The sequence below is a fragment of the Sapajus apella genome, unplaced genomic scaffold (genome assembly GCF_009761245.1).
Source record: "Sapajus apella isolate SASKATOON/1434 unplaced genomic scaffold, GSC_monkey_1.0 scaffold25, whole genome shotgun sequence".
Lineage (NCBI taxonomy): Eukaryota > Metazoa > Chordata > Mammalia > Primates > Cebidae > Sapajus > Sapajus apella.
Window position 1 is genome coordinate 26,885,761 of NW_022436965.1, and position 22,962 is coordinate 26,908,722.

The window sequence follows — 22,962 nt, forward strand, 5'->3', positions numbered from 1 at the left end:
TTTTTTTTTTTTTTTTGCTTTCCATTTGCTTCGTAAATATTCCTCCATCCCTTTATTTTGAGCCCATGTGTCTTTGCATATGAGATGGGTCTTCTGAATACAGCGCACCAATGGGTCTTGACTCTTTATCCAATTTGCCATTCTGTGTCTTTTAATTGGGGCATTTAGCCCATTTACATTTAAGGTTAATATTGTTATGTGTGAATTTGATCCTGTCATCATGCTGCTAACTGGTTATTTTGCACATTAGTTAATGCAGTTTCTTCATAGTGTCATTGGTCTTTACATTTTGCTGTGTTTTTACAGTGGCTGGTACCAGTGTTTTCTTTCCATATTTAGTGCTTCCTTCAGGAGCTCTTGTAAGGCAAGCCTGGTGGTGACAAAATGCCTCAGCATTTGCCTGCCTGCAAAGGATTTTATTTCTCCTTTGCTTATGAAATTCTGGATTGAAAATTCTTTTCTTTAAGAACGTTGAATATTGGCCCCCACTCTCTCCTGGCTTGTAGAATTTCTGAAGACAGATCTGCTGTTAGTCTGATGGGCTTCCCTTTATAGGTAACCTGACCTTTCTCTCCAGCTGCACTTAACTTTTTTTCCAGCCGGGCGCGGTGGCTCAAGCCTGTAATCCCAGCACTTTGGGAGGCCGAGGCGGGTGGATCACGAGGTCAAGAGATCGAGACCATCCTGGTCAACATGGTGAAACCCCATCTCTACTAAAACTACAAAAAATTAGCTGGGCATGGTGGCGCGTGCCTGTAATCCCAGCTACTCAGGAGGCTGAGGCAGGAGAATTGCCTGAACCCAGGAGGCGGAGGTTGCGGTGAGCCGAGATCGCGCCATTGCACTCCAGCCTGGGTAACAAGAGCGAAACTCCGTCTCGGAAAAAAAAAAAAAAAAAAAAAAAATTTTTTTTCCTTCATTTTAACCTTGGAGAATTTGACAAGTATGTGTCTTGGGGTTGCTCTTCTTAAAGAGTATCTTAGTGGTGTTCTCTGCATGCCTGAATTTGAATCTTGGCCTGTCGTGCTCGGTTGGGGAAGTTAGACTCTTAGGGCCTCTCTCCTACCCAGGGTGACTATTTGCAGGTGACTATTTTCCCTGTCATGCTTTAATTCTGAGGGTAAACTAAACCAGCCAGCAGCTGCAGGTGAATTCAGGTGAGTTGAGTGAGTACGAGATGGGGCATTATGGCTTCCATTATATCACCTGCAAAGCCTTTCTCAGGATGTCCCTGGCAAACATGCTGCAGCCATACAAGGAAGAAACCAAGAAATAGGAAGGCGTAAGATTCAGGAAACAGGATTTCATATAAAAGACAGATAGAGAAGCCCCAGGACAGCAGCTGTGCAAGAGGTCTAGAGATCAAATGACCAAAAATAATGTCAAAAAAGGAGGGACATCTTGATAATGAAAAAAAAAAAAAAAGGAAGAATGAAAGAGAAACTAAAAAGCTCCATATTTGGAAAAGCTAATAAACACATAGAAATCTAAAAAAAAATGAGGCATTTCTTATCTCTAGAGGGAAAAAAGATTGTTTAAGAAGGGAAATGTAATCAGACAACACTGTTAGTCTCAGGAACAAACAGTAATCATAAATTGTGATAAAGCTGTGTTGGAGCACGTGGTAGGGAAGGTGGGAAGTGAGTAAGCACAGTATAAAAAGAATAGTCCTCATATTCTACAGTAAGAAATCAAATAGATAATGTCTAATATTGAAAAATCGAGAAATAGAAGCATATTGTATTATTTGGAAATATAGAGGTAAATTAGCAGGAGACATAGTTGAAAGAATTGAACATGTTTGCCTCTGGGAAGTAGAGCTGAGATGTGAGGGAAGGGGCAAGAAACAGCTATTTCTTGTTTTATGCCTTCTATTCTGTTATACAATGTAAACTAAGTGTGTGTGGCTATAACAAAAAACAAAAATTTATTTTAAAATGAAACAAAACATTGTCTTCGTACATATACTTAAAGATATTCACACACAGAAAAATCATACAGACCACATGACCATTCTGCAATAAAAGTAGAAAACAAAAAAGACAGTGCTCATTTCTCTTGAACAAAACAAACACAACAACATGCCCTTCCAGATAAACTTTGGGTTAAGAAGATAATAAAGCTAAAGTCATAGATTGTTTAGAAACAACAATGACAGTTACATACATCTCAAAATCTAATGGGTGTGGCCAAAATGGCAGAATAGGAAAAGTTGAAGTTTAGAAATTAATGAATAATACAGTAAATATAAATGAAATCTAAGAAAGAAATAATATATTAGAAAAAAAGCAAAAGGCAAAGTACTTGATCCAGAAGTCAAAAGCTATGACAAAACTAATAAAGCAAACCTTTGGTAAGTCTGATTAGGATGAACAGAGATGCAGTGTTGAGATGGTTGACTCTCCAAATGATTAAGCTAAGTGAATTGTGGTCATCTCAGTCCCCTTTCTGGTGATGGAGTTAAGAATGAGCACATGGCCCAGTCCTGACCAATACGATATGATGGGAACATGATTGCAGAACTTCTGAGAAAAGTTTCCTCATTGTCAGAGAGATACAGGCCAGGCACAGTGGCTCATGCCTATCATCCCAGCACTTTGGGAGGCTGAGATGGGTGGATCACCTAAGGTCAGGAGTTTGAGATCAGCCTGGCCAACATGGCGAAATCCTGTCTGTACTAAAAAATAGAAAAATTATCTGGGCTTGGTGGCACATGCCTGTAAACCCAGCTGCTCAGGAGGCTGAGGCAGGAGAATTGCTTGAACCCACAAGGCAGAGGTTGCAGTGAGCTGAGATCGTGCCACTGCACTCCAGCCTGGGCGACAGAGCAAGACTCTGTCTCAAAAAAAAAGACACATAAAAGAGATGGTTAGTCCCTTTCTTTCTACAGAGGTCTGGGTATGATGTTGCTTAGAATCACTATAATCATCTTGCTGCTAGCTCAAGGGCAGTGATCACAGAATTGTAGAAGAATGAACCGAGAGTTTGAATTTGCTAAAAACTCTCTCTGAACTTTTTGTTATGTGAGATAATACATTTCCTTAATGTTTAAGCCAATTTGAATCATGATTTCCTGTTATTTTCAACTGAAGTCATCCTAACTGATAAAAGAAAGAAAACCCAAAACCTAGGAATGAGAGGAGGGACGTAAATACAAACACCCAACTCATTATCAAAAAATAGGGGAAAAGTACAATGTACCTCTGCATACCAATAAAATGGATGATTCCTAGGAAAGCAAAAGTTTTCAAAATTGACTCCCAAGAGAGATAGGAAATCCTAACCGGACCAAAAATGACAGAAAAAAAAAGTTTGTTAAAGATCTATAACAAAAAATGTACCAAGCTCATATGATATTATAGGAGAATTCTAAAAGTATAAATGAACAGAGTTGTAACTTGGGAAGCCTCAATATTACACAGATGTTAAACCTTACCCAAACAATCTATAAATGCAATGCAATTCTACCAATATCTTAATGGTATTATGGAATTCTTAAGTACATCTGGAAGAGAAGCAGCACAGTAATAGCCAAGAAAACCTTGAAACAAAAGAATAAGAGGAAACTTGACCTTCTGTATATCAAAGTACACTATAAAGTTGCAATAACTAAAAATGTGGTACTGATGCAGAAACAGACAAACAGAATGGTATGACACAAGAGAGGCCAAAAATAGACCTATAAGTGGGAATTTAGGTGAAAACTTAGGATTTCAAATCATTAAACTATTCAACAAAGGGTATCGGGACAACTGACTTTCATGTGGAAAAAATTATGTCAGGTTCTCACCTTACAACAAATCCAAAAATAAGTTCCAGATATAGTTAAGATCTAATATTTTTAAAGCACTTAAGAGTTTTAGATAAAGATAATAAGATTTCAAGGGAGATTAATAAATATAGGATTATCTTTTTGAACTCTTAGGATGAAGAAGACCTTCCTAAGCATGTCACATAGCCCAGAAACAGTAAAAGTTTCATTCATTAACTCATTCAGTAATAGTGATTGCATGTTCTAGTCTCTGGAATACACCAGTGAATAATGCAAACACCCTGCCCGCAGTGAGCTTACATTTTAGGACATGTAAGTAAATATTTAAGCAAAAAAAATGCGTAAGATAATTACATATAGTGATAGATGCCATGAAGGAAATAAGAGCAGAGTAATAACTGTGTGGGAAGGGTAGTCAGGGATGTCCTTACTAAAGAGGATATTTGAAAGAACTCATCAAACTCTGCAGAGCTTGCTCACACAAAGTGCTTATTTAAAAGTATAGCAGGAGAAAGAGAGTCTAGGCAATTATTGGGAGTCCAAGAGATTCCACATGCAAGCTCCCCAGCATCCTTATAGTCACTGTACCTTATTTGCACTGTTTGTCTGGATTGAACCACCAAAATCCATGCAAGGAATCTTGGATATGGGAAAGCCCAAAGCAGAGGTTCACAGAGGGATTTTTGTGCCCCCTCTGGCTACATAATCAAGCCAACTATCTAAATGGCTAGCTTATTGAAAAACTATTAGTAAAGAAACTGACCCTGGGGATTAGGAGTCAAGTTTCAGACTTTAAATAGCATGTCAAGGCCAGGCACAGCGGCTCACACCTGTAATCCCACCACCTTGGGAGGCTAAGTGGGGAGGATCACTTGAGGCTCAGAGTATGAGATCAGCCTAGGCAACACAGCAAAACCCTGTCTCTACAAAAAAAAAATTTTTTTTTTGAGACCGAGTCTCACTCTGTTGCCCAGGCTGGAGTGCAGTGGCATGATCTCGCCTCACTGCAACCTTCGTCTCCCAAGTTCAAGTGATTCTCATGCCTCAGCCTCCCAAATAGCTGAGACTACAGTTGTGAGCCACCATACCTGGCTAAGTTTTGTATTTTTAGTAGAGATGGGGTTTTACCATGTTGGCCAGGCTGATCTCGAACTCCTTAGGTGATCCACCCACCTTGGCTTCCCAAAGTGCTGAGATTACAGGTGTGAGCCACTGCGCCAAGCCAAAAAAATGCTTAAAAATTAGCCAGGTATCGGGGGAAGATCACCTGAGCCCAGGAGTTTGAGGCTGCAGTGAGCCATGACCCTACCACTGCTCTCCAGCCTGGTCTATAACCCCATTTCTTAAAAAAAAAAAAAAAAAGTAAAGGAAGAAAGAAAGAAAAAGGAATAGGATAGAAGGGACTGATCACAAAATGGAACTTCTACTTTTTCCTCCTTATCTTTCTGTATTATGTGGGCTTACCTGCTGACAATGAGCATACATTTTTGCCTGAGTGTATTTATGAACATGTAAAAATATATGACATGATCCAGTTTTTAAAACACAAATACACACCTGCCACCAGACAGGAATGTGGATTAATATCCTTAAATATTAGCATTAATTATTAGCATTTGTGGATTTATGGGTGATCTGATTGTTTCATTTTGCCTATCTGTATCTTAATTTTATAAAAAGAATATATTATTAGTGTAGTGAATAATTTACATATAAATAAAAATAAATAAGTTACTACTATGTAATTCATAAATAAAGGGACATACCTTGTATCTATGAAAATTGATAAAGAATAAATAAACAGGAAACTCACAAAAGAGGAAATATAAAAGTCTAATAATCTTAAATTCTCTAAATTCCAAAGTACATAGTTTGGCACAAAGTAAGCCCTTAATGACTCAGCAATTTTAATTACTATCCCTTACCCTTACTACTATAGCAATGTGTGCATATGAAATCTGACTGTGGGACCAGAAAAAGTAAGTATCATAGAAATCCATGGAAACCACCCCGCAAAGAAAGTGGCTGAGTCCTGAATGCAAGACAAATGTTGCACAATGATACTGTGTTACAGTCCCAGGAAAATGAAGCCTCTTCAAGGGCACTCACCAAACCCTCAAGGAGACTGCCAGTCATGTTTCTAATCTGCCTGAGATGACCTCTCTGAGAAGGTCACATCCTTCTGGTGACTACGTTGGTAGAATAGCAGAGTGGGACATGTCAGCAATCTCCACTTAGGGTTCTTCTGAAGTTTGCCTTCCTGTGAATTTGTGTTGCAAAACAGTGCTTTATTTGCCATAGGAGGAAAGAGAAGAAGACATGGAAACAAGATTACAAGGTCATTGGCAGAAGGGTATAATCATGCATTGTTGAAATATGGGGATACATTTTGAGAAATGCAGGCAATTTTGTCGTGTGAACATCATAGCATGTACTTATACAAACCTAAATGGTGTAGCCTACTACACACCTAGGCTATATGGTATAGCCTATTGCTCCTGGGCTACAAACCTGTACAGCATGCCACTGTACTGAATACCGTAGGTACTGTAACACAGTGCTAAGTACTCATATATCTAAACATATGAACAGAAAAGATACAGTAGAAATAAGATATTATAAACTCACAGGACCACCATCATATATGCAGTCTGTTGCTGAACTCGACATCATTATGCAGTGCATGGCTGTATTATTTTAAGAAGAGGGGCACCCTACACTCCAAATCCCCATCTCTCCTCTCCCCCACATCTTATCCATTCCTACCTTCCTAAGAGTCTCATCACTGAAGAGAAACAGACCCCAGGCAGTTCAGTCTACACTCCAGCCAATACAGTCTACACTCCAGCCAATACAACCTTGAGAAGTAAGCAGAATGTTGTTTTTATAATGTTTTATTATAAAAGTAATACACAATCTTCATAGAAAAATAAAATAAAAATCATCAATAATTTTATCACCCAGAAACAATCACTTTTAATCTGTTGGTAGAGGTTAGTCTGTTTTAACATTTCTGAAATCATATAGATTTACATGATTGTTCTCATGTCACCTGTAACATAAGCATTTCCCATGTTGCTACAATCTGTTAATAGCAGTGGTTTGATTAATTGTATTGGCTATGTGGATGTGGAACAGAAGAGTCTTGATGTCAAGAAGGGCTGAGGCACAGAAGGGGCAGTCGGTCACCTGGGACGATACTGTCTGTGACTTTCAGGACAGGGAGCTTCGGGACTCAGGTAGACGACTCTGGAAGAGTTCTTCTCTTTTGGAATGGCAGCATCTCTTTGTCCTCCCCAAGGGGAATTTAGGCCAGGAAATACCAGATCTTTCCCTCTCTGATTTTCTTCTCAAATCCCAGGGCAAGACAATGGAGACTAAATACGGTTAGGGTCATCAGGCTCTATTAATTCTTCCGGAACATCTGGGTGCATGAGAAGTGAATAGGTGATTGTGTTCTCAGCCTAGAGAAGGAAGAAACCAGCAGTGAGGATCCACAGGGAGAGCCTAGGGAAGAAGGCAAGAGAAAAGGCAGCAAGGGAGATGAGATGGTGAGATGGCTGGGATTACTTACCCCAACTTTGTTAGCCTCGTCAAGATTAGTGGGATTGGCTGCGGGCAAAAAGAAGAGATATCAGCCAGAACACTACTGGAGAAGAGGGCCTACCTGTGCTGATGCTGAGGCTGCAAAACCAGCACCCAAACTACAGCCAAAGCAAGCATTACGACCCTGTCTCGGGTCGCCAAGGCCAAGCCCTGGGCAAATACAGCCTCATTGATCCACACTTGGGGCAGCCCAGTCACAGAATTCCCCACAGGCCACGCTGAAAAAGTGAAGCCGTCACTTGGGCCACATCCTTTTCATGGAATTGCTGAGCTTTCCTAGAAGCAAACCAGGCTGCTTTGGAATCTGAGATATTAGGGAAAATGCTGGGGGTAGGGGTGGGGAGGGGGGTGCCTGGTGTTCAGTATCAGAGTGAAGTAAAATCCAGATTTTTGCTGACCACATCAGGGAGAGAAGGCTGAGAGTCATTTCCACTAAATGTAGTGCATCTTTGTTGGAACTTGAAAAATTTGGTACTCCGTGGCATTAAAAAGGAAGAGAGAGTGAGGGAGAAAGGGAGAAAGGGAGGAAGGAAGGAAGGACAGACTTTCTCTGGTTAGTGTCCGAAACACACAGAATTTCCTCATATTTTGCCATGAACTGACTTAGCCAGTGTGAAAAGCAGCCTCAGTATCTGAAAGCCACATTTCTCAGGAAGTTGGGAGGAGTCTGAGACAATGCATCTAGTCTCTTCTCTCACCCCCTGAATACAGAGAGCATTTGTTGCCATGCTCTAAATTCTGCAGCAAACCACATTCTGAATTCCCATTCTAATACATTCCCCCCAAATCCGAGCAACCCAGCTCTGTCTTTTGGGAAATCATCAGCCCCGTTGCCTGGCTGCATAAATGCCTTGTGAAACGTGCTTCTGTCAGTATAGACAGAACTGCACATCAAGGCGGCTAATCCAGTTGCTTGGACTTCTTTTTTTTTCCAGATCTGCTTTGGCCCTGGTGTGAACGCAGGCTGGTATCCCCTCTGGGCCGGGCCAGCGGACATGTGACCTTGCTGAAAGCACAGCTGGAAGAGTGCTGTTTTGCTCAAGCTCTCAAATCTGTTGGCTCTGCTCTGAGTCATACTCCAGCCATCTGAGTTGGGGTGTTTCAGGGCCTCTTTTTTCTGCCTGTTCCTACTGTCTTGGAGGCTCCCAGAGAAAGCCCCAGCGTCCTTTGTGCTCTGACTCTAACCACAGTCTGGAAGTTGCCTGGCATCCTCCTGTTCCTTTACACACTCCCACCTGGGCCAGGGCTTCGATAGCCCCTGGCTCTCACAGTGTCAGACCTAGAAGGGCTGAGAGGTCACCCCGGCCACCCACTCATATCCCCAGTGAGGAGACTGAACCCCATCAGGGAGACTATCTTGCTCAAGGCTCCAATGTGTGAGGGGGACAGAACCAGGCCAAAATTCAATCAACCTTGAGTGCGTGGGCGTCGGAACCGAGCTTTGCCTGTAGGTTAGAGCCCACTAGTGCTCCTAGTCCCCCAGAATTTTCTCAAGCCCAAATCTCCTCTTAGTGTTCCACAGGGAGCTGAGCCTGGCCACTCTGCCCCATCCTTCCACAGAGGCAGACTCCTCAGCAGATGGAAGGGTTTTCAGGCCTCCTCCTTTTCCCCCTTAGACTCCTGCCTCCCACATCCGATTGGTCTCAGCTCTGTAGCCCCTAGCCCTCTCCTTTCCCAGCTCTGCCAAAGCTCCTCAGAAAGACCAAAGTATCTCTGATTTCCTGCTCTGGAATATCCCCAGAAATTTGGACATAGCCCTCTCCTCTGTATCTGGGACTGGTGTTTCTCTTCTCATCTCCACTGAGGTCCTCCTCAGGCCCGGGAGTTAGACTCAGAGCTGACCAAGTGATTCGAGCCCCGGCCACCCCCACACCGCTGCTCCCTCCCTGGCTCCCAGCTGAACTCACACAAGCGCTTTCTTGCTGGCGCCAGTCCAGCCAGCAGCCCTGGTGAAGCATCACCAAATCCCTGAGACAACGCTGTACTCACCTGGTTTCTCAGGGAGGGTCTCTCCCATTTCCCTGCGCTCAGGGTTTCCTGGGAGAGCTGGGAGGGGCACACAGGAGGTTAGTAAGGTTATGGGGTGGGGCCTGAGTCGTCAGGACCAATGACCCAGGCCAGGATTAGATGGGACCAGCTCAGGCCTTCCCTCCGGCAGATGCTCCTGTCCTCCCACCCCCAGCTCCCCTGCTCAGGGACTGCTCCCACCCGGAAAAGGGCTGGTCTGGAGACAGAATTCAGCTCATCCGTGGGGACACCCAGGAGTGTGAGAAAGGCCACGGTATGGCATCTGTCTGAGGCTTGCTCTGCCTTTTAAAAACACCCCTGTGTCTCAGTCTCTCTCTATTTCTCTGTATTTACTTATCATCAGTAACTGAGGTCCTGGCTATGAACCGATTGCGAAGTGCTTTGTGAGGTGTTAGTGGGATTATTTCTCTTTCTCAGCAGCTTGCAGCACCCTCTCTACTCCCCCCTCGACCCCCATATGAGCCGCACCCAGCCTGAGTCCCTGCCTTGGCCCCGTGCCTAGAGAGTCCTCCTTCCTAGCCAAGCGCTGCCCTCTCACACCACCTCCTCCATAATGGCCGCAGCTCCTGTTTGTGTGCGGTTACTGCCTGCCAGGCACTCATTCATCCCCATGGCAATCCTGTGAGGTGAGTCCTGTTAGTGTCCCCAGTTTCCACATGAGACAACTGAGGCACAGAGAGGTGGAGAGGCTCACCTGGGTCATGCAGCTGGTACACCATGGAACTAGATTTGAACCAGGCAGTCCGGCCCCACTACGTGCACACGCCATCACCACACTACGCTGCTCCCCCCAGACCTTCTTCAACTTGCTGGGCTATGAAGCCTCTTCTGTACTCCTATCCTAGGCTTTTCATGTCCCTATCATTGTTCTTATCTCATCTTATTACAATGACGTAGTTGTACTTCTGTCTTCCTCAACAATGCTGAGAACTCCCCAAGAGCAGGGACTGGACTTCATCTTGGCATCACCCACCATGTCTCACACGTTGGCTGACACATAAGCCAGTTTGTTCAAGTCTTGTCAAATGAATGATCTGATAAATGAATGAGTGGCTATAATACAACATGGGCCTAGATCTGAATGCGTATCTAGCCCAAAAAGAGGGAGTCTGGAAATGTTTGGGTTTAAGGCCTGGGACACGTGGAAACTGATAACAAAAGGGACCAGGAGGAGCTACAAACCTGAAATCCGCTTTTTCCTGCAGTAGATCAAGGCCACTACAGCAGCAACAACGGCCACTACAGCAATCCCGGCGACCACAGCTGCAATGATCCCCATCAACGGAGAGCTCGTGCTGGGCACTAGGGAAGACAGGACAGGCAGAGAGTACTTAGGACGGGCAGTGCTCTCCTTGTCCCACCTTCCTCCTCCTCCAGTGCTTGTCACCCAAAGCTCTTCTGTGTCTGAGTCACTCACCTGTGCAGCACTCACTACAACCCCAGCCTCATCCGCATGGGGTTTCCGTGGCTGGATTTGTGCCTCCTGCCTACCCAGGTTTCTCCACCAAACTAATTAATGCACAATAGCGAGTGGGCAGGAGCAGAGGGAAGGGCTCCCCTTAGCCCTGAGGGGCAGTGGAGAGCTGAGTCCTCCGAGGCAGTGGGGTGAGTGGCCCCATAGCTTCCCATAGCTGGAGGCATCATTTCTCTATGGAGCACAGCCTTGAACAGCCCACGACATGCTAGGCTTCTGGAGTGAATGGCTATACTGTGAGTCATGAGAATAAACGAGGGGAAACTCAGCTCTTAAGAATGCCCAGGAGCTTAGGGACCCTCTGCATCAATGACAGAACTCTGCTTCGATGCCATCTTTAGTCTGGGGCCTGCATTTCAAAGTGGAACAACAGCCTGGCCACCTATCACTGGATGCTGAGGGCTCCAAGCTCCTACCCCTACTCCTGGCCAATACTTAGCCAGTCTTCCCCACATCCCTCCTTTGCTCCAGCACCCAATTTTGCTGCTGTGGCCTTTCTCAGATCTCCATGTAGGCCCATGTGACCTTAGCCCTGTCCATCCCCTCCTCTCTCTCCCTACATCTTGGCAGACTCCCCATACCTTGGACAGTGATGGTCACAGGCTTGGAAGAGCGCAGCGTGTGGCCTACGGTTCCTGTGCAGTGGTAATCACCACTGTGACTGTGGTTTGCTTGTGGGATGGCGAAGCTTGTGTCTAAACGGGAAAATTTCTTGGATTTTCCATTCTGGAAGAATGTGACTTTGACCAGAGGCTTGTCTTTCCAGCTGTGGCACCTCAGCATGATGGTTTCTCCCTCCTGGAACTCCAGCCTAGGGGTCTGGATCGCCAGCCACTCTGAAAGATGGAAAAAAACCTAGAGGACCCAGGAGGTCTTCGCTTAGCTGTGAGACCGAGACATTCCTCACTGGTGGGACATGATAGGCAGAGGGAACAGATCAGGTTTGAAATCAGACAGTCCTGGACTCTAATGCTGGCTCTATCATTTATGAACTCTGTAATCTTGGGCAAATTAAGTCTTCTGAGCCTGTTTCCTCATTTGTGAAAATGGCACAATAATGTCATATATCTACAATAGCCCCTAGCACATAATAGGTGTTCAGGACACACTCATTTCCTCCTTCTCCCAGGAAGGCAGCTGCAGGCCTGTCCTGCCCAGCAGGCTCTGCAGGAAGAACACGAGAGACCCTAAGGTGCCATCTCTTCCATGTCAGGGAGGGAAGGAGAAATCTGCGTATCCCTCCTGATATGCAGACCCAGGAGACTGCATATCAGGATGACATGCCTTTGTGGACAGTAGAGTCACGAACCTGCAACAAATGTGACCTAATGAATGCTACTTGATAAATTTACTTGGGGAATATTCATAAATGTGGAGCTTCTCTCCAGCGGGGTCTTTGTCTAAAGGCAGCAGTGTCACCAGTGGGTCATTCGTGTGCTGTGTACTTTTGAAGAAAATTTGCTATTCAGGTGAAGAGAGAGGACTAAGTGAAAAGTAACAAGGAAAATGTTCATCATCATCTCATTGTAACTTTGCTTTACAGAGAGCCACTTTTCATTGGGAGCTTTGTAAGATCATCAACCTCTCCAGCAAAATATTTATTAAGCCCTGCCCAGTTTCAGGTGCTGGAAATCCAAAGATGGATAAGACAGAACTTTCACCTCAGGTTGCCTACAGGCTGGTGGAAGAGAAAGAGAAGAACACCCAGCACCGTGAGAACGTAGAGAAGGGGCACAGAGGGTGGGGATTCCCTGGGGGCAGGGAAACGCTAGGCGTTTGGTCCCCAAGGAGCAGGTGAGGAAACAGAAACACAAGAGTTAAATGAATTCAAGTTTGTGTAGTGAGTCATTTCCAGGGCTAGGATGCAGTGGTGGTCTGTGTGTGCTTTTCAATTCTGCCATTAAAATGGAAATGGGCTTTATGCAGTAGGGATTTCCTTCTGCTTCGCTCACACTTGGCTGCCTGTTTGTGGCCTTGTCACCATCTTCTGTTCAATCAGGACTGAGGCAAAAACCACCACTGATATTTGCTGAGGAAATTTTGAGGAATATGCACCCCCAGCATGCATGCTAAGCAAAGGAGGTGGGAGAAATGGGAAGCATGTGAGCAACTCACAGCAATGCTTCCCACGAAGCAGGCCACCCCCCTTTCCTGTCAACCTTTGCCTGTAAACAGATTTCATCCGTCCTGGCCCTCCCAGGTCCACCCCAGGGCCTTCCTCCACTGACCGGAAAGCACAGTCAGATGCACGGGGTCGCTGAGGCTGGTCCGGCCGGTCTGACACCTGTATTCCCCGCTGTCATTGTTGTTGGCCTTGAAGGTGTAGCTGGGCTGCTTTTGGGTGGGGATGAGATTTCCACTGTGGAACCACTGAGTGGAGTCGCTCTCAGGGCTGTGAGCCCCCTGGCACGTCAGAGTCACAGAGTCCTCCTGGAGCACGTTGATCCAGGGGGGCTCGAGCTTCAGCACAGCCTTCGGGGAAGCTGCTGAGAGGCAGAGAAAGGAGGTAGCATGAGGAACAGGGAGCCCAAGAGCCTGAGCAGGCCCTGAATCTCAAAGAAGCACCTGTGGTCTTACTGGGGGCACCACAACCTGAGTCAGGTCCAGAATGGTTCTGCAACTGAAGGCAGTTGCTTTTGCTCATACATCCCACCACAGGGCCCCAGGGAACCCAGGGACTCAGACTGGGCAACAGGGAAGAGGGAGGGAGCGGGCAAGAGAAACACCCTAGAAACATACTTCACCAAGAGGTATCCTCACCAGTTCCTGCTCTCTCCCACCAACCTCCCCCACCGCCACACACACACACACACCCCATGCATACATCCTCTTTTGAGACTAACTTTTCTCCCTGATAAACAGAGGCATTTGGATACTAGTGGGTAAGTTTTCTCCTGGGCTGGCTGAAGATAAATGGGGGGTCTGGTGGAGATGGCAGGCATGGGAGTCAGATATTAGGTTTCTGTTCTGACCTAATGTCATTCTGCATCCTTTTAAAAAGAGGTCAAGATGGCCTGTCCTCACACCCAAGCATGGTCGAGCCTCTCTGGCCTCAGAAGGATAAAGAGAGAGGGAGAAAAGCTGGAAGGCCAGTCCTGGGGTGATGGAGGCTGAGTGGCACAAACACAGAAGAGCCCAGCAAAGTGTAGCCAGAGGTATGCAGAGACCGCTCTCTGCCAGGGAACAGGTCTTGACGCTCTCAGAGACATGTACAGTAGAGGATTTAGCAACACAGGGAGACAACATATGAAGGTCATGTGATTTTGCATGTGCCTGAATTTTATTTGGGGAGAGAAAGCTCTTGGTTTTATTTGGACAGCAGCAGGCAGTTGAGAGAGAGGTCAGAGTTCTCATTTTCTGTGACAACTTCCCCATGGCTACCTACCACTTGCCTCCATGGAAGGAGGGAAAGGAAGCAGGAAAGCAGAAGAGGGAGCAGGAGATCTTTCAGGAGCAATTGCCCTTTCCTGGCCCTGACTTGGTACTGGGCTCAGTTGCTGGTGCATTTGGAGCACCTCCAGACAGGCCACTGGGAGGAGAGGAAAAGGGGGGCTGGTGGAAGGAGAGGCTGTGGGTGGAGTACTTACCAGGTGTCCCAGCAACAGGAGCTGTAAGACAGAAAGCAAAGATCAGCCCACAGTGGAGCGTCCGAACTGACACCTGCCCCCACTTTGGCCCAGAGACTGCCCAGGCCCAGGGCACCCTTCACCTACAGCACGGCCCTCACCCCATATCCCCTGGGACTGCCTGGATGAGCTGCAGTTTCAGAAGAACCGAGAACACCTTCCCAATAGCATACGAAAATGAAATAAAATTATATAACACCCCCGTCCACCTGTTTTGTGACATTTTCCTTTGGCTTACCCCTCTTGACTGATTAAAATAAAAAATACCTCTGGAAAGAGGTCTCTGTTGGGCTTTACATATGATTTATGCATCAGCATAAATAATTTTCCTGGAGTTTATCCTGAGAGCAAGATTTGTTATTTTGTTGGGAGGGGGTAGAGGTTGCACAGATGATGCATGATCATTGCAGAAAAATAGAAAATACACAGGAGCAAAATATTGTCACCTTGGCATATATCCTGTTGGATTTTTTTCTGTGATCTCTCACACACACACACACACACACACACACACACACACACACTGTTCACATACATACATAAGTAGTAAATGAAGACATATTCTAAAAACTGTTCTCTAACCTGATTTTTCACTGAGCAGTGCAAGTTCTAGTATCTGTTTCTATGTTGTCATTTTGTTTTATTTATTTTTGTGGGGGAGGGGCTGGAAGAATAGGGTCTCACTCTGTCACCCAGGCTGGAGTGCAGTGGTGCAATCTCAGCTCACTGCAACCTCTGCCTCCCAGGTTCAAGCAATTCGCCTGCCTCAGCTTCCCAAGAACTGGGATTAGAAGCCTGCACCACCCACCTGGCTAAGTTTTGTATTTTTACATATAGAGACAGGTTTCACCATGTTGGCCAGGCTGGTGTCGAACTCCTGACCTCAAGTGATCTGCCCACCTCGGCCTCCCAAAGTTCTGGGATTATAGGCATGAGCCACTGCGCCCCGCCCATGTTGTCTTTTTAAATGGCTGCACTATATCCTACTATTTGGCTCTCCTGTGATCTATTTAACAACCCTATGGCTTGGCATTTAGGTCTTCCAGGTTTTTGCTTTTAGAAATATCTAATACAAGGAGGAAGAGACTGCAAAAGGACACGAGATCTGTGACTTCATGTGGGGGAAGGGGATGCCACTGAGTGAAGAAAAGAATTTCCCTAGTGGAGGCAAAGTGTGGGCCTGGTGGGTAAAGGTTTGCGGGTGCTATTATTGGGTAAAGAAGCAAAGCTGGGTTTTTAGGTGAATCAGAGCCGTGTGTGTGTGTGTGTGTGTGTGTGTGTGTGTGTGTGTGTGTTCGTTTGTCCATTGCTGAGGGTTTTCTCTTGCATCTGGGCTAAGAGAAAGTCAAGAAGCTTCTAGGTGCAAGTATGTTTTCAGGGACAAAAGCATGGAAGGAAATGGAAGCAGACCAAGGGGTGAGAAGGGGGCAACGTGGAGAGAGTGTTGGCTTCAAAGTTTAGAGAGCTGGATTCTGGTCCCGATGCTCCCATGTCTCAATATATACACTATACACACTTGGACCAATCACTTCCTTCCTTTGCAACCCAACATTAATCAACAAACCTGAACTGGCTTCCTACTGTCCTGCAATGCACACTGAGTCCACCTAAGGGAAAATAAAGTAAGTCTCTACCCCCACTGAGGACAAGACTCTAACGGTGGAGATAAGCACATGTGTAATCTGATGTCAAAGAGATGCACTTAATGCCGTTACAGGAATATGGATAAAATGCTATGGAAGTTTAGAGAAAGAAAAGATCCCAGAGCTCTGTGTTTGGGAGGGTTTGGGGTTCGTAAGGAGGGAAATCCCACAGAGAAGATGGGACCTTCCAGGTTCATCATGGACCTTCCAGGACTGTTAGGATTTCAGCAGAGAAGGAAGAGGTATTCAATGGGAAGGAGCAGCAGGTACTTGGCAACATTCCCAGCAAGTTGCAGCCTAGCTTCTACTTGATTTCTGGTCTCTCCTCAAGCATTTCCAATAATAAGGGACAAAGCAGGAAAGGAAGGTAGAAGTCATACTCTGGAGGGCTCCTAGTGCCAGGTGGTGTGACAGTGGGGAAAAAGCACATACTGAGTTTAAATGCTGACTCCATTAATGCTAAGTGACCTTTCACAAATTATTTAACTTTTTCTCTGCTTCAGTTTTCTTGCTTGTAAATGAAAATGACAGCAGTATCTATTTCATAGGCTTATTGTAAGGATTAAATGAGATAATACAGATAAGGCATATAGTGAGCCAAATGGCACATGATGAATTTCAAATAAATTTAAGTTAATTTTTTATAAGTTCACTCCTTGGTTCAGTATACATTGGCAAGTCACTTAGAATTTTCAAATTGGAGCTGAAAGTACAGTGCCAAATAGATTGGAACAGGGTAAATTCCAGAGAGATTAATTAAGAAAGAAACTAATTGTGATGGAAGAATGAGGTGAGAGAAAAAAAAAAAAGAGAGATGACTGTAGTGATGCAGAATATGTGGATAATCTATCAAACATCTGGCCTCTTCATAACTTGAACTACTCATAATTAGTAAATTTACTTTCTTTGGAGATGAACGTTCTTTTCTCAAGTACAGCTTACCAAATAATCTTTGACCTTATCAAGAACCCCGAAGCATCCGTCTTACCACTGTCTATCCTTGAGCCCATGTTTGCCTGCACCTCCCACCCACCCCCATCTAGCTTGAGTTCCATGAGGCATCATTATAATTACCTCTTTGCTAATCCCCTTAACCTCCTTGCCTTTCTCTGTCTCCACCAAATGCACCTGTACTCTCCATGCCTTTACTTGCTCAGCTGCGTGTTACTGAGATTACCAGACAAGAAGGCAAATTGTTGACGCAGTAAATTTACAATCATGGCATTCGAAAGGACACAGAGCTGCCATTGTGGCACTTTCCTCCAAGAAATTTGCTCTGCTACTCTGAGTAGTGACGTTCATCTTTTCCTCATTCCCCAAACTTTCCCGTCCTACACTCTGCCTCCAGCCCCTCTCATTTTTAGCTTTTTGCCTTTCCTCATATTTCACAGAGAAAACAAAAGAGGTTACACGGAAGATCTCACGTCATCCCCTGACTAAATCTACCAGTCTATCTGCATCTCTTCCTGAGAGAGATACAGTGTCTCTTCCTGAGAGAGAAAGTATCTCTCCCCCTGTCTACGGTCAGTCTCAGCGCAAGTACTCTGATCCCATTCCCTTTAATCCTCTCAAGGATTTCCCTCTCTGTTATTTACTTTTTCTTCTGCATCACCAGTTACTTCCTCTTAGCTGGATCTTCCCATCAATGGTAAATTTATTTTAGTATCTTCCATTAAAAACAAAAAAACTGTTCCTTGACAATTCCAGGTACTGCCCCATTTCTCTTGTCCTTTTTTTTTTTTAAGATGAAGTCTCACTCTGTCACCCAGGCTGGAGTGCAGTGAAATGATCTCAACTGACCGCAACCTCCATCTCCTAGGTTCAAGTGACTCTCCTGCGTCAGCCTCCCGAGCAGCTGGGATTACAAGTGTGTACCACCACGCCCAGCTAATTTTTGTATTTTTAGTAGGGATGGTGTTTCACCATGTTGGCCAAGCTGGTCTTGAACCCCTGACCTCAAGTGATCCACCCACCTTGGCCTCCCAAAGTGCTGGGATTACAGGCTGGAGCCATCGTGCCAGACCTCTCTCGTCTCTTTCACAACTAAACTTCTCCATTGTTTTTCTTACATAGGCTGTCCTCATTTCTTCTCCTCCCATTCACTAATTCTCTACAATATGGACTCAGCCCTCAGCAGTCCACTAGAACTTTTCTTGTCAAAATCACCAATGGCTTTGTGTTTTCATATCAACTGGACACATTCTGTTTCTCTCCCAGTCTTCCGCTTGTCAATGTCTGTCTTCACTATCCACCCAGCTACACAGGCCAGAAACCTGCAAGCCATCTTTTAACGTGTCTCCCCAAAACCAGCCCCTTCTCACCAGGAATTCTTGTTGATTCTCCTTCCAACTTAGACCTTGAACCCACTAACTTCTCTTCACCCCCATTATAGCCGTGACAGCTCAGTTTAGGTCACCATTAGCTTTTTCCCATATCTCAATTTGTCCCCTCACTTCTTATGTTTCCCCTACAATCCGTTTTCCACAAAGAAGTTAGTTCTTCAAAAAAAAAAAAAAATGAAACAGATGATGTCACTCCCCGGCTTACAAGCCTCTAGTTGCCTTTCTTTGCTCTTAAAATAAAATGGAAATGGCCTACAAGCCCGACCCGACGGGGTCCGTGCTCACCTCTCCAGCCTCACCTCAGATCCCTCTTCGATACTCGTTGAGCTCCATTAACGCTGGCCCTCCTGACATTGTTCGAATTTGGGGCTTTTCTGTATGCCAATTCCTCTACCCCGAAATGTGTCCCTGATCATCAAATGGCTAAATCCTTACCGTGTTGAAAGTGTCAGCTTAAATGTTACCGCCTCGGAAAACTGCATAACATTCTGTTTAAAGTAGGCTGCTCTCTTGTTGTCCCACAACTAATCTTATCACAATACACTGTTTACATCTTCATAGCCCTTTTCAATTTGTACTTATGCCTTTTTGTTTGTTTACTTATTGTTTATATCCCTCAGTAGAACATAAATTCGAAGAGAGCAGTCGCCATTTAATTTTATGTGCCATTGCTCTGGCAATCATTCACTGGTGGGAGATAAGGGAGCCCAAAGTTGAATTGACAATAGGAAGTGAAGAAGAGGAAACAGGTGCAAAAGAAGTTTAAGTGGCAGAGAGACGTTGGCATCTAATAGAGGATGGGGTGATTTAAGTTGGATAACTAGGAAAAGCGTGGCTGTGCTTAGGCAAATACAAATGCAGAGGAAGAAAAACATTTGTAAGGAGAACTTGATAAGTTGGATTTTGAATATGTTTTGTTTTTGGGCTGGTGAATCATTTTAGAGATGCCCAATCATCAGTAGAAATATAAAATTATACTTGACAGAAGCAAGCAAAAGAAATAGGTTTAGGAGTTATTGACTTAGAAGTAGTACCTAAAAACCTGAGTACATAGGATTGGCAGGAGGGGCGGTGTGGTGAGAGAGAGGGTCAGAAGGAAGAGGAGGAAGAGGAAGAGAGAGAGAGAAAAAGAAAATGATGAAGAAAGGAGAAAGAAGTCACTATTTATCCATTCCATATTTATTAAATATTAATAAATACCAAATATGTTCCTACCCGATGTACGTATTTCTTCACAATAAGTACATTGACCTGTACTTCCAGTCAGGAAAGCTGTCGGTCATGTTCACTGATAAGTCTCTTAAGTCCTAGAACAGTGCCTACACATAGAATTTGGAGAATCAGCAGGAGCAAAGGTGGTAAAAACAGGAAGTGCAGTGTACATACTGCCTGGCTGTAGAAGATCCATTTGCGGTGCAATGGGGAACACCGTCAGCAGGGGAGAATTAGAGTTTTTGCAGTAGGCAAGGGAGCAGCACGGAAGGCATGTATGAAGGGCACTGAAACAGCCATAGCTGGACCTGAAGATGCCATGGCCTTCGTGTACGGCATGGATGCAGGGGAGGGGAGACGGGAGCAATCAAGACTCCATCAGAGGGTGCTATAAACATTGAGTTATCAAGTGATGAAGACCTAAATGTGGAAGCCCCCATAAGAATGGAGAAAAATGGGGTAAATCTTTGATGACTTAGCAAAAGGGAAATGGAAGAAAATACCAAAGATCTTTCCCAGGAGTCTTGCCCAGGTGGCTGGCACGTCGGCGGCACTAGTAGCAGAGATAGAGAAGTGCATCACTTCTCTATGCCTGGGCATCCCATATGAAAAATGAGGTAGTTCACTCTACCTTCTCCTCTACTGTAATCCATCCCATCCCATTTGCAGGGGAATACTCTCTCTTCCTGACCTCTGCCTCCTGCAGCACAGTATCATCCTGCATTGATGGCCAAGAGCCGAGGGCCCCCAGAGCTGATCAGATTTCACTAGCAATCATAGCACACAACTTGGATAAGTGGCAGTATGCTGTCCTCTGGGATGTGAGGGTGGAAGCCCCAGGAATTGAGCCTGGAGAGATAGTCCTGGCAATAGGTCTCCCTGCCTGACCTCCCCTAGGCTTTTCCAACCATCCAGCATGATCAGTCCCTGTCCCCTGCCCAGCAGCTGAGAACATGGTCAGAAAAACGCCCTCCATGTTGGTCTAAGACCCTGGCTTTCTTGCTGATCAGATTCAGGATCTCCCCTCCATGGTCTGTGTAGTAAAAAAAGCATGCATGATTTCTCTGGTCCCGCAGCAGATGACTCCGGACTTACCCATGTTTGTGTATTCTCAGAGCCCCTGTTCCCCCGATAACCCAGATCTCCCTGTGCTTCTGCCCAGGGGAATATCCTTAACACATGAAGACAATGGGCTTCTGCTGCATGAAGTGGTTTCAGGGGCACAGAGAATGGCCACCGTCACCTCCTTCCAAAAAATGCATCTTATAACTTCCTCCCTACCCTTTATCTAAGGCAGCACTGGACCTACTGCCTAAGATTTGGTCTCTTATGAAACACAAATTTCAAAGAAGGCAAACACTCTGGCCATTCATTTGTCATTCGAATGTAGGTTACTAGACTTTTCTCAGAGCGGGTTCTGATGTGGGAAGCAACAGAACGTCAAAAGGCTGGGTGTTCAGTGAGATTGGGTAAAAGACATTGAAAAAACCCCAAACTCTGCCACATTGGATGCCTTTCCAAAGCCAGCAGGATTATCAGGGATTCATCTTCACCAGCCTGCCTTCCCTCCTCTGGGTGTGCTGACAGGCTTCCCATGCCACCCCTCATCCTTGCCCAGGCTCAGCCCCAACTGAGGTTCCTGCTCCTCTCTCCCTCCTGGGGGCCCTGACTCACCTAGGAATAGCACTGCTGTCCAGAGAAGCATGTGGCCCCAAGTCTGGGGGGACTTGCAGTCAGCCCAGTCACTCTCACTGGCAAGGACAGGTAAGAATGACAGGATTTCCATCACCTCCCGGAGTGAGCTGGCGCCCACAGCACAGCAGTCACAGCCTTCTCTCCAAGCTTGGCAGATTCTACCCCAGAGGGCAAACAAATTCTGGAGTCTGAAAGAGGAAGTGAAAAGAAACGTTCTGTTTTATCATAGGCTCCTCCCTTTCCACCCTCTTTCCTCTCAATTGCTCCCTCCTAGAAGATTCAGAGCTTCCCAGAATAAATCTGGCTTAGCCCATGTTCAAATTCACAGAAATTTTAGAAACTGGGGAAGCAACTCCCTTCTTCTTCCTCTGAGGCCACAGCTGGCCTGGGTCTCTGGGAGAAAGAAGGAAATGGTCACCAAAACTCAGCTCGGAACCTCCTGTCTCAGTCCCTATCCTCCTGATAAAGGGTGGTGGAGGACAGCATGCACCAGCAATCTTCTAGTATTTCTATTTTCCTTTGGAGACCCAGGCACTAGAATCTGGACTCCTCCTGAAATTGAGCATGGGGGCTCCAGGCCACCTACCATCATTTAATTTTCTCTATTATCATAATCTTGGACTCACTTTTGGGTTGTGGGACAAGGACAGGGAGGTATGTCAGGATGGCAATAGAACGATCACACTCATCCTCATTATTCCCCTGCCGTCATTCATTCTTTTACTTATTTATTCTTCCATTCAATGAATATCCCAATAAAGATCTATTGAGCACCAATCTGTGCCCTGGTTTTTTCTCTTGGTCATTTTTGCCCTCCTCATTTCTATCCCTGTTCTCACTGGAATGGCATGGTGAAAGATCATGGGCTTTGGAGCTCTGTTAAGTTTAGGTTTGAATGCCAGGTGGCTTCTCAGAGTTTCAAGTTCCAAATCTGTAAAAATGAATATTACTGTTCCTACCACTTAAGCACAGTTTTTCAGCTTCAGCACTACTGACATTTTGGGCCAAATTATTCTTACTGTGAGGACCTTCCCTGAGCATTGTAGGATGTTCTGCAGCTTCCCTGGGTTCTACCCGTTACAGCCCAGCTGTGAAAATAAAAATGTCTCTAGATATTGGCAAGTGTTCCCCAGGGGACGAATTGCCCCTGGTTGAGAGACAGCACTACAGGTTTTTGGAAAGTAAAATCGAATATGAGGGTTAGCAAATGATCGGTACATCGTGGGTGTTGGGTAAATGCTAGTTTCCTTTTCTTGCATTCTGTCATCATCCTCATCACCATTTGTTTACCCTCAACATCTCCAGAACACAAGTTTCTCTGGAATCTCTCTTGGGGCCCTTTCCTTGGGACTCTTTCCCAAATGCCCTCTCAGGAAGCAAGCGGTAAAACTTAAGGAAATGACACTATAAAACCTTGTTCTTACACTCTGTGGTCTACAGAAACCTTCAACAGCCCCACCCACTCTGACTCATGCTTTTACTACGGGCTCCATCCTTCCCCCAAATCTATCTCCAGCTTTTATCTAATTTTTTTTTTTTTTTTTTTTTTTTTTTTTTTTTTTTT

General features: G+C 45.2%; 1 protein-coding gene across 4 annotated transcripts; it reads right to left on the minus strand.

Annotated features, from left to right (window-relative positions):
- Positions 1–6,043: 6,043 nt before the first annotated feature.
- On the minus strand, positions 6,044–21,610 carry FCGR2B (Fc fragment of IgG receptor IIb). 4 transcript variants are annotated; one of them, XM_032291609.1, is made up of 8 exons: positions 21,378–21,610; positions 14,468–14,488; positions 13,109–13,363; positions 11,462–11,716; positions 10,589–10,708; positions 9,368–9,424; positions 7,347–7,384; positions 6,044–7,236 (listed from the first exon to the last, which is right to left on the minus strand). In XM_032291609.1, the coding sequence occupies exons 1-8, from the start codon at positions 21,487–21,489 to the stop codon at positions 7,150–7,152; spliced, it is 945 nt and encodes a 314-aa protein (XP_032147500.1). In that variant the 5' UTR covers positions 21,490–21,610; the 3' UTR covers positions 6,044–7,149. The 4 variants fall into 4 exon arrangements, with proteins under 4 accessions (XP_032147500.1, XP_032147499.1, XP_032147502.1 ...); XM_032291608.1 differs by having other exon boundaries at positions 13,109–13,366; XM_032291611.1 differs by lacking the exon at positions 9,368–9,424 and having other exon boundaries at positions 6,046–7,236.
- Between the last annotated feature and the right edge of the window lie 1,352 nt (positions 21,611–22,962).

Coding starts and splice junctions, on each gene's coding strand:
- FCGR2B (XM_032291608.1), bottom strand. CDS start 21,489: ATGGAAATCCTGTCATTCTTACCTGTCCTTGCCAGTGAGAGTGACTGG. Junction 7,385..9,367: donor GACCCTCCCTGAGAAACCAG/GTGAGTACAGCG, acceptor TTTTGCCCGCAG/CCAATCCCACTAATCTTGAC. Junction 7,237..7,346: donor ACGAGGCTAACAAAGTTGGG/GTAAGTAATCCC, acceptor TTCCTTCTCTAG/GCTGAGAACACAATCACCTA.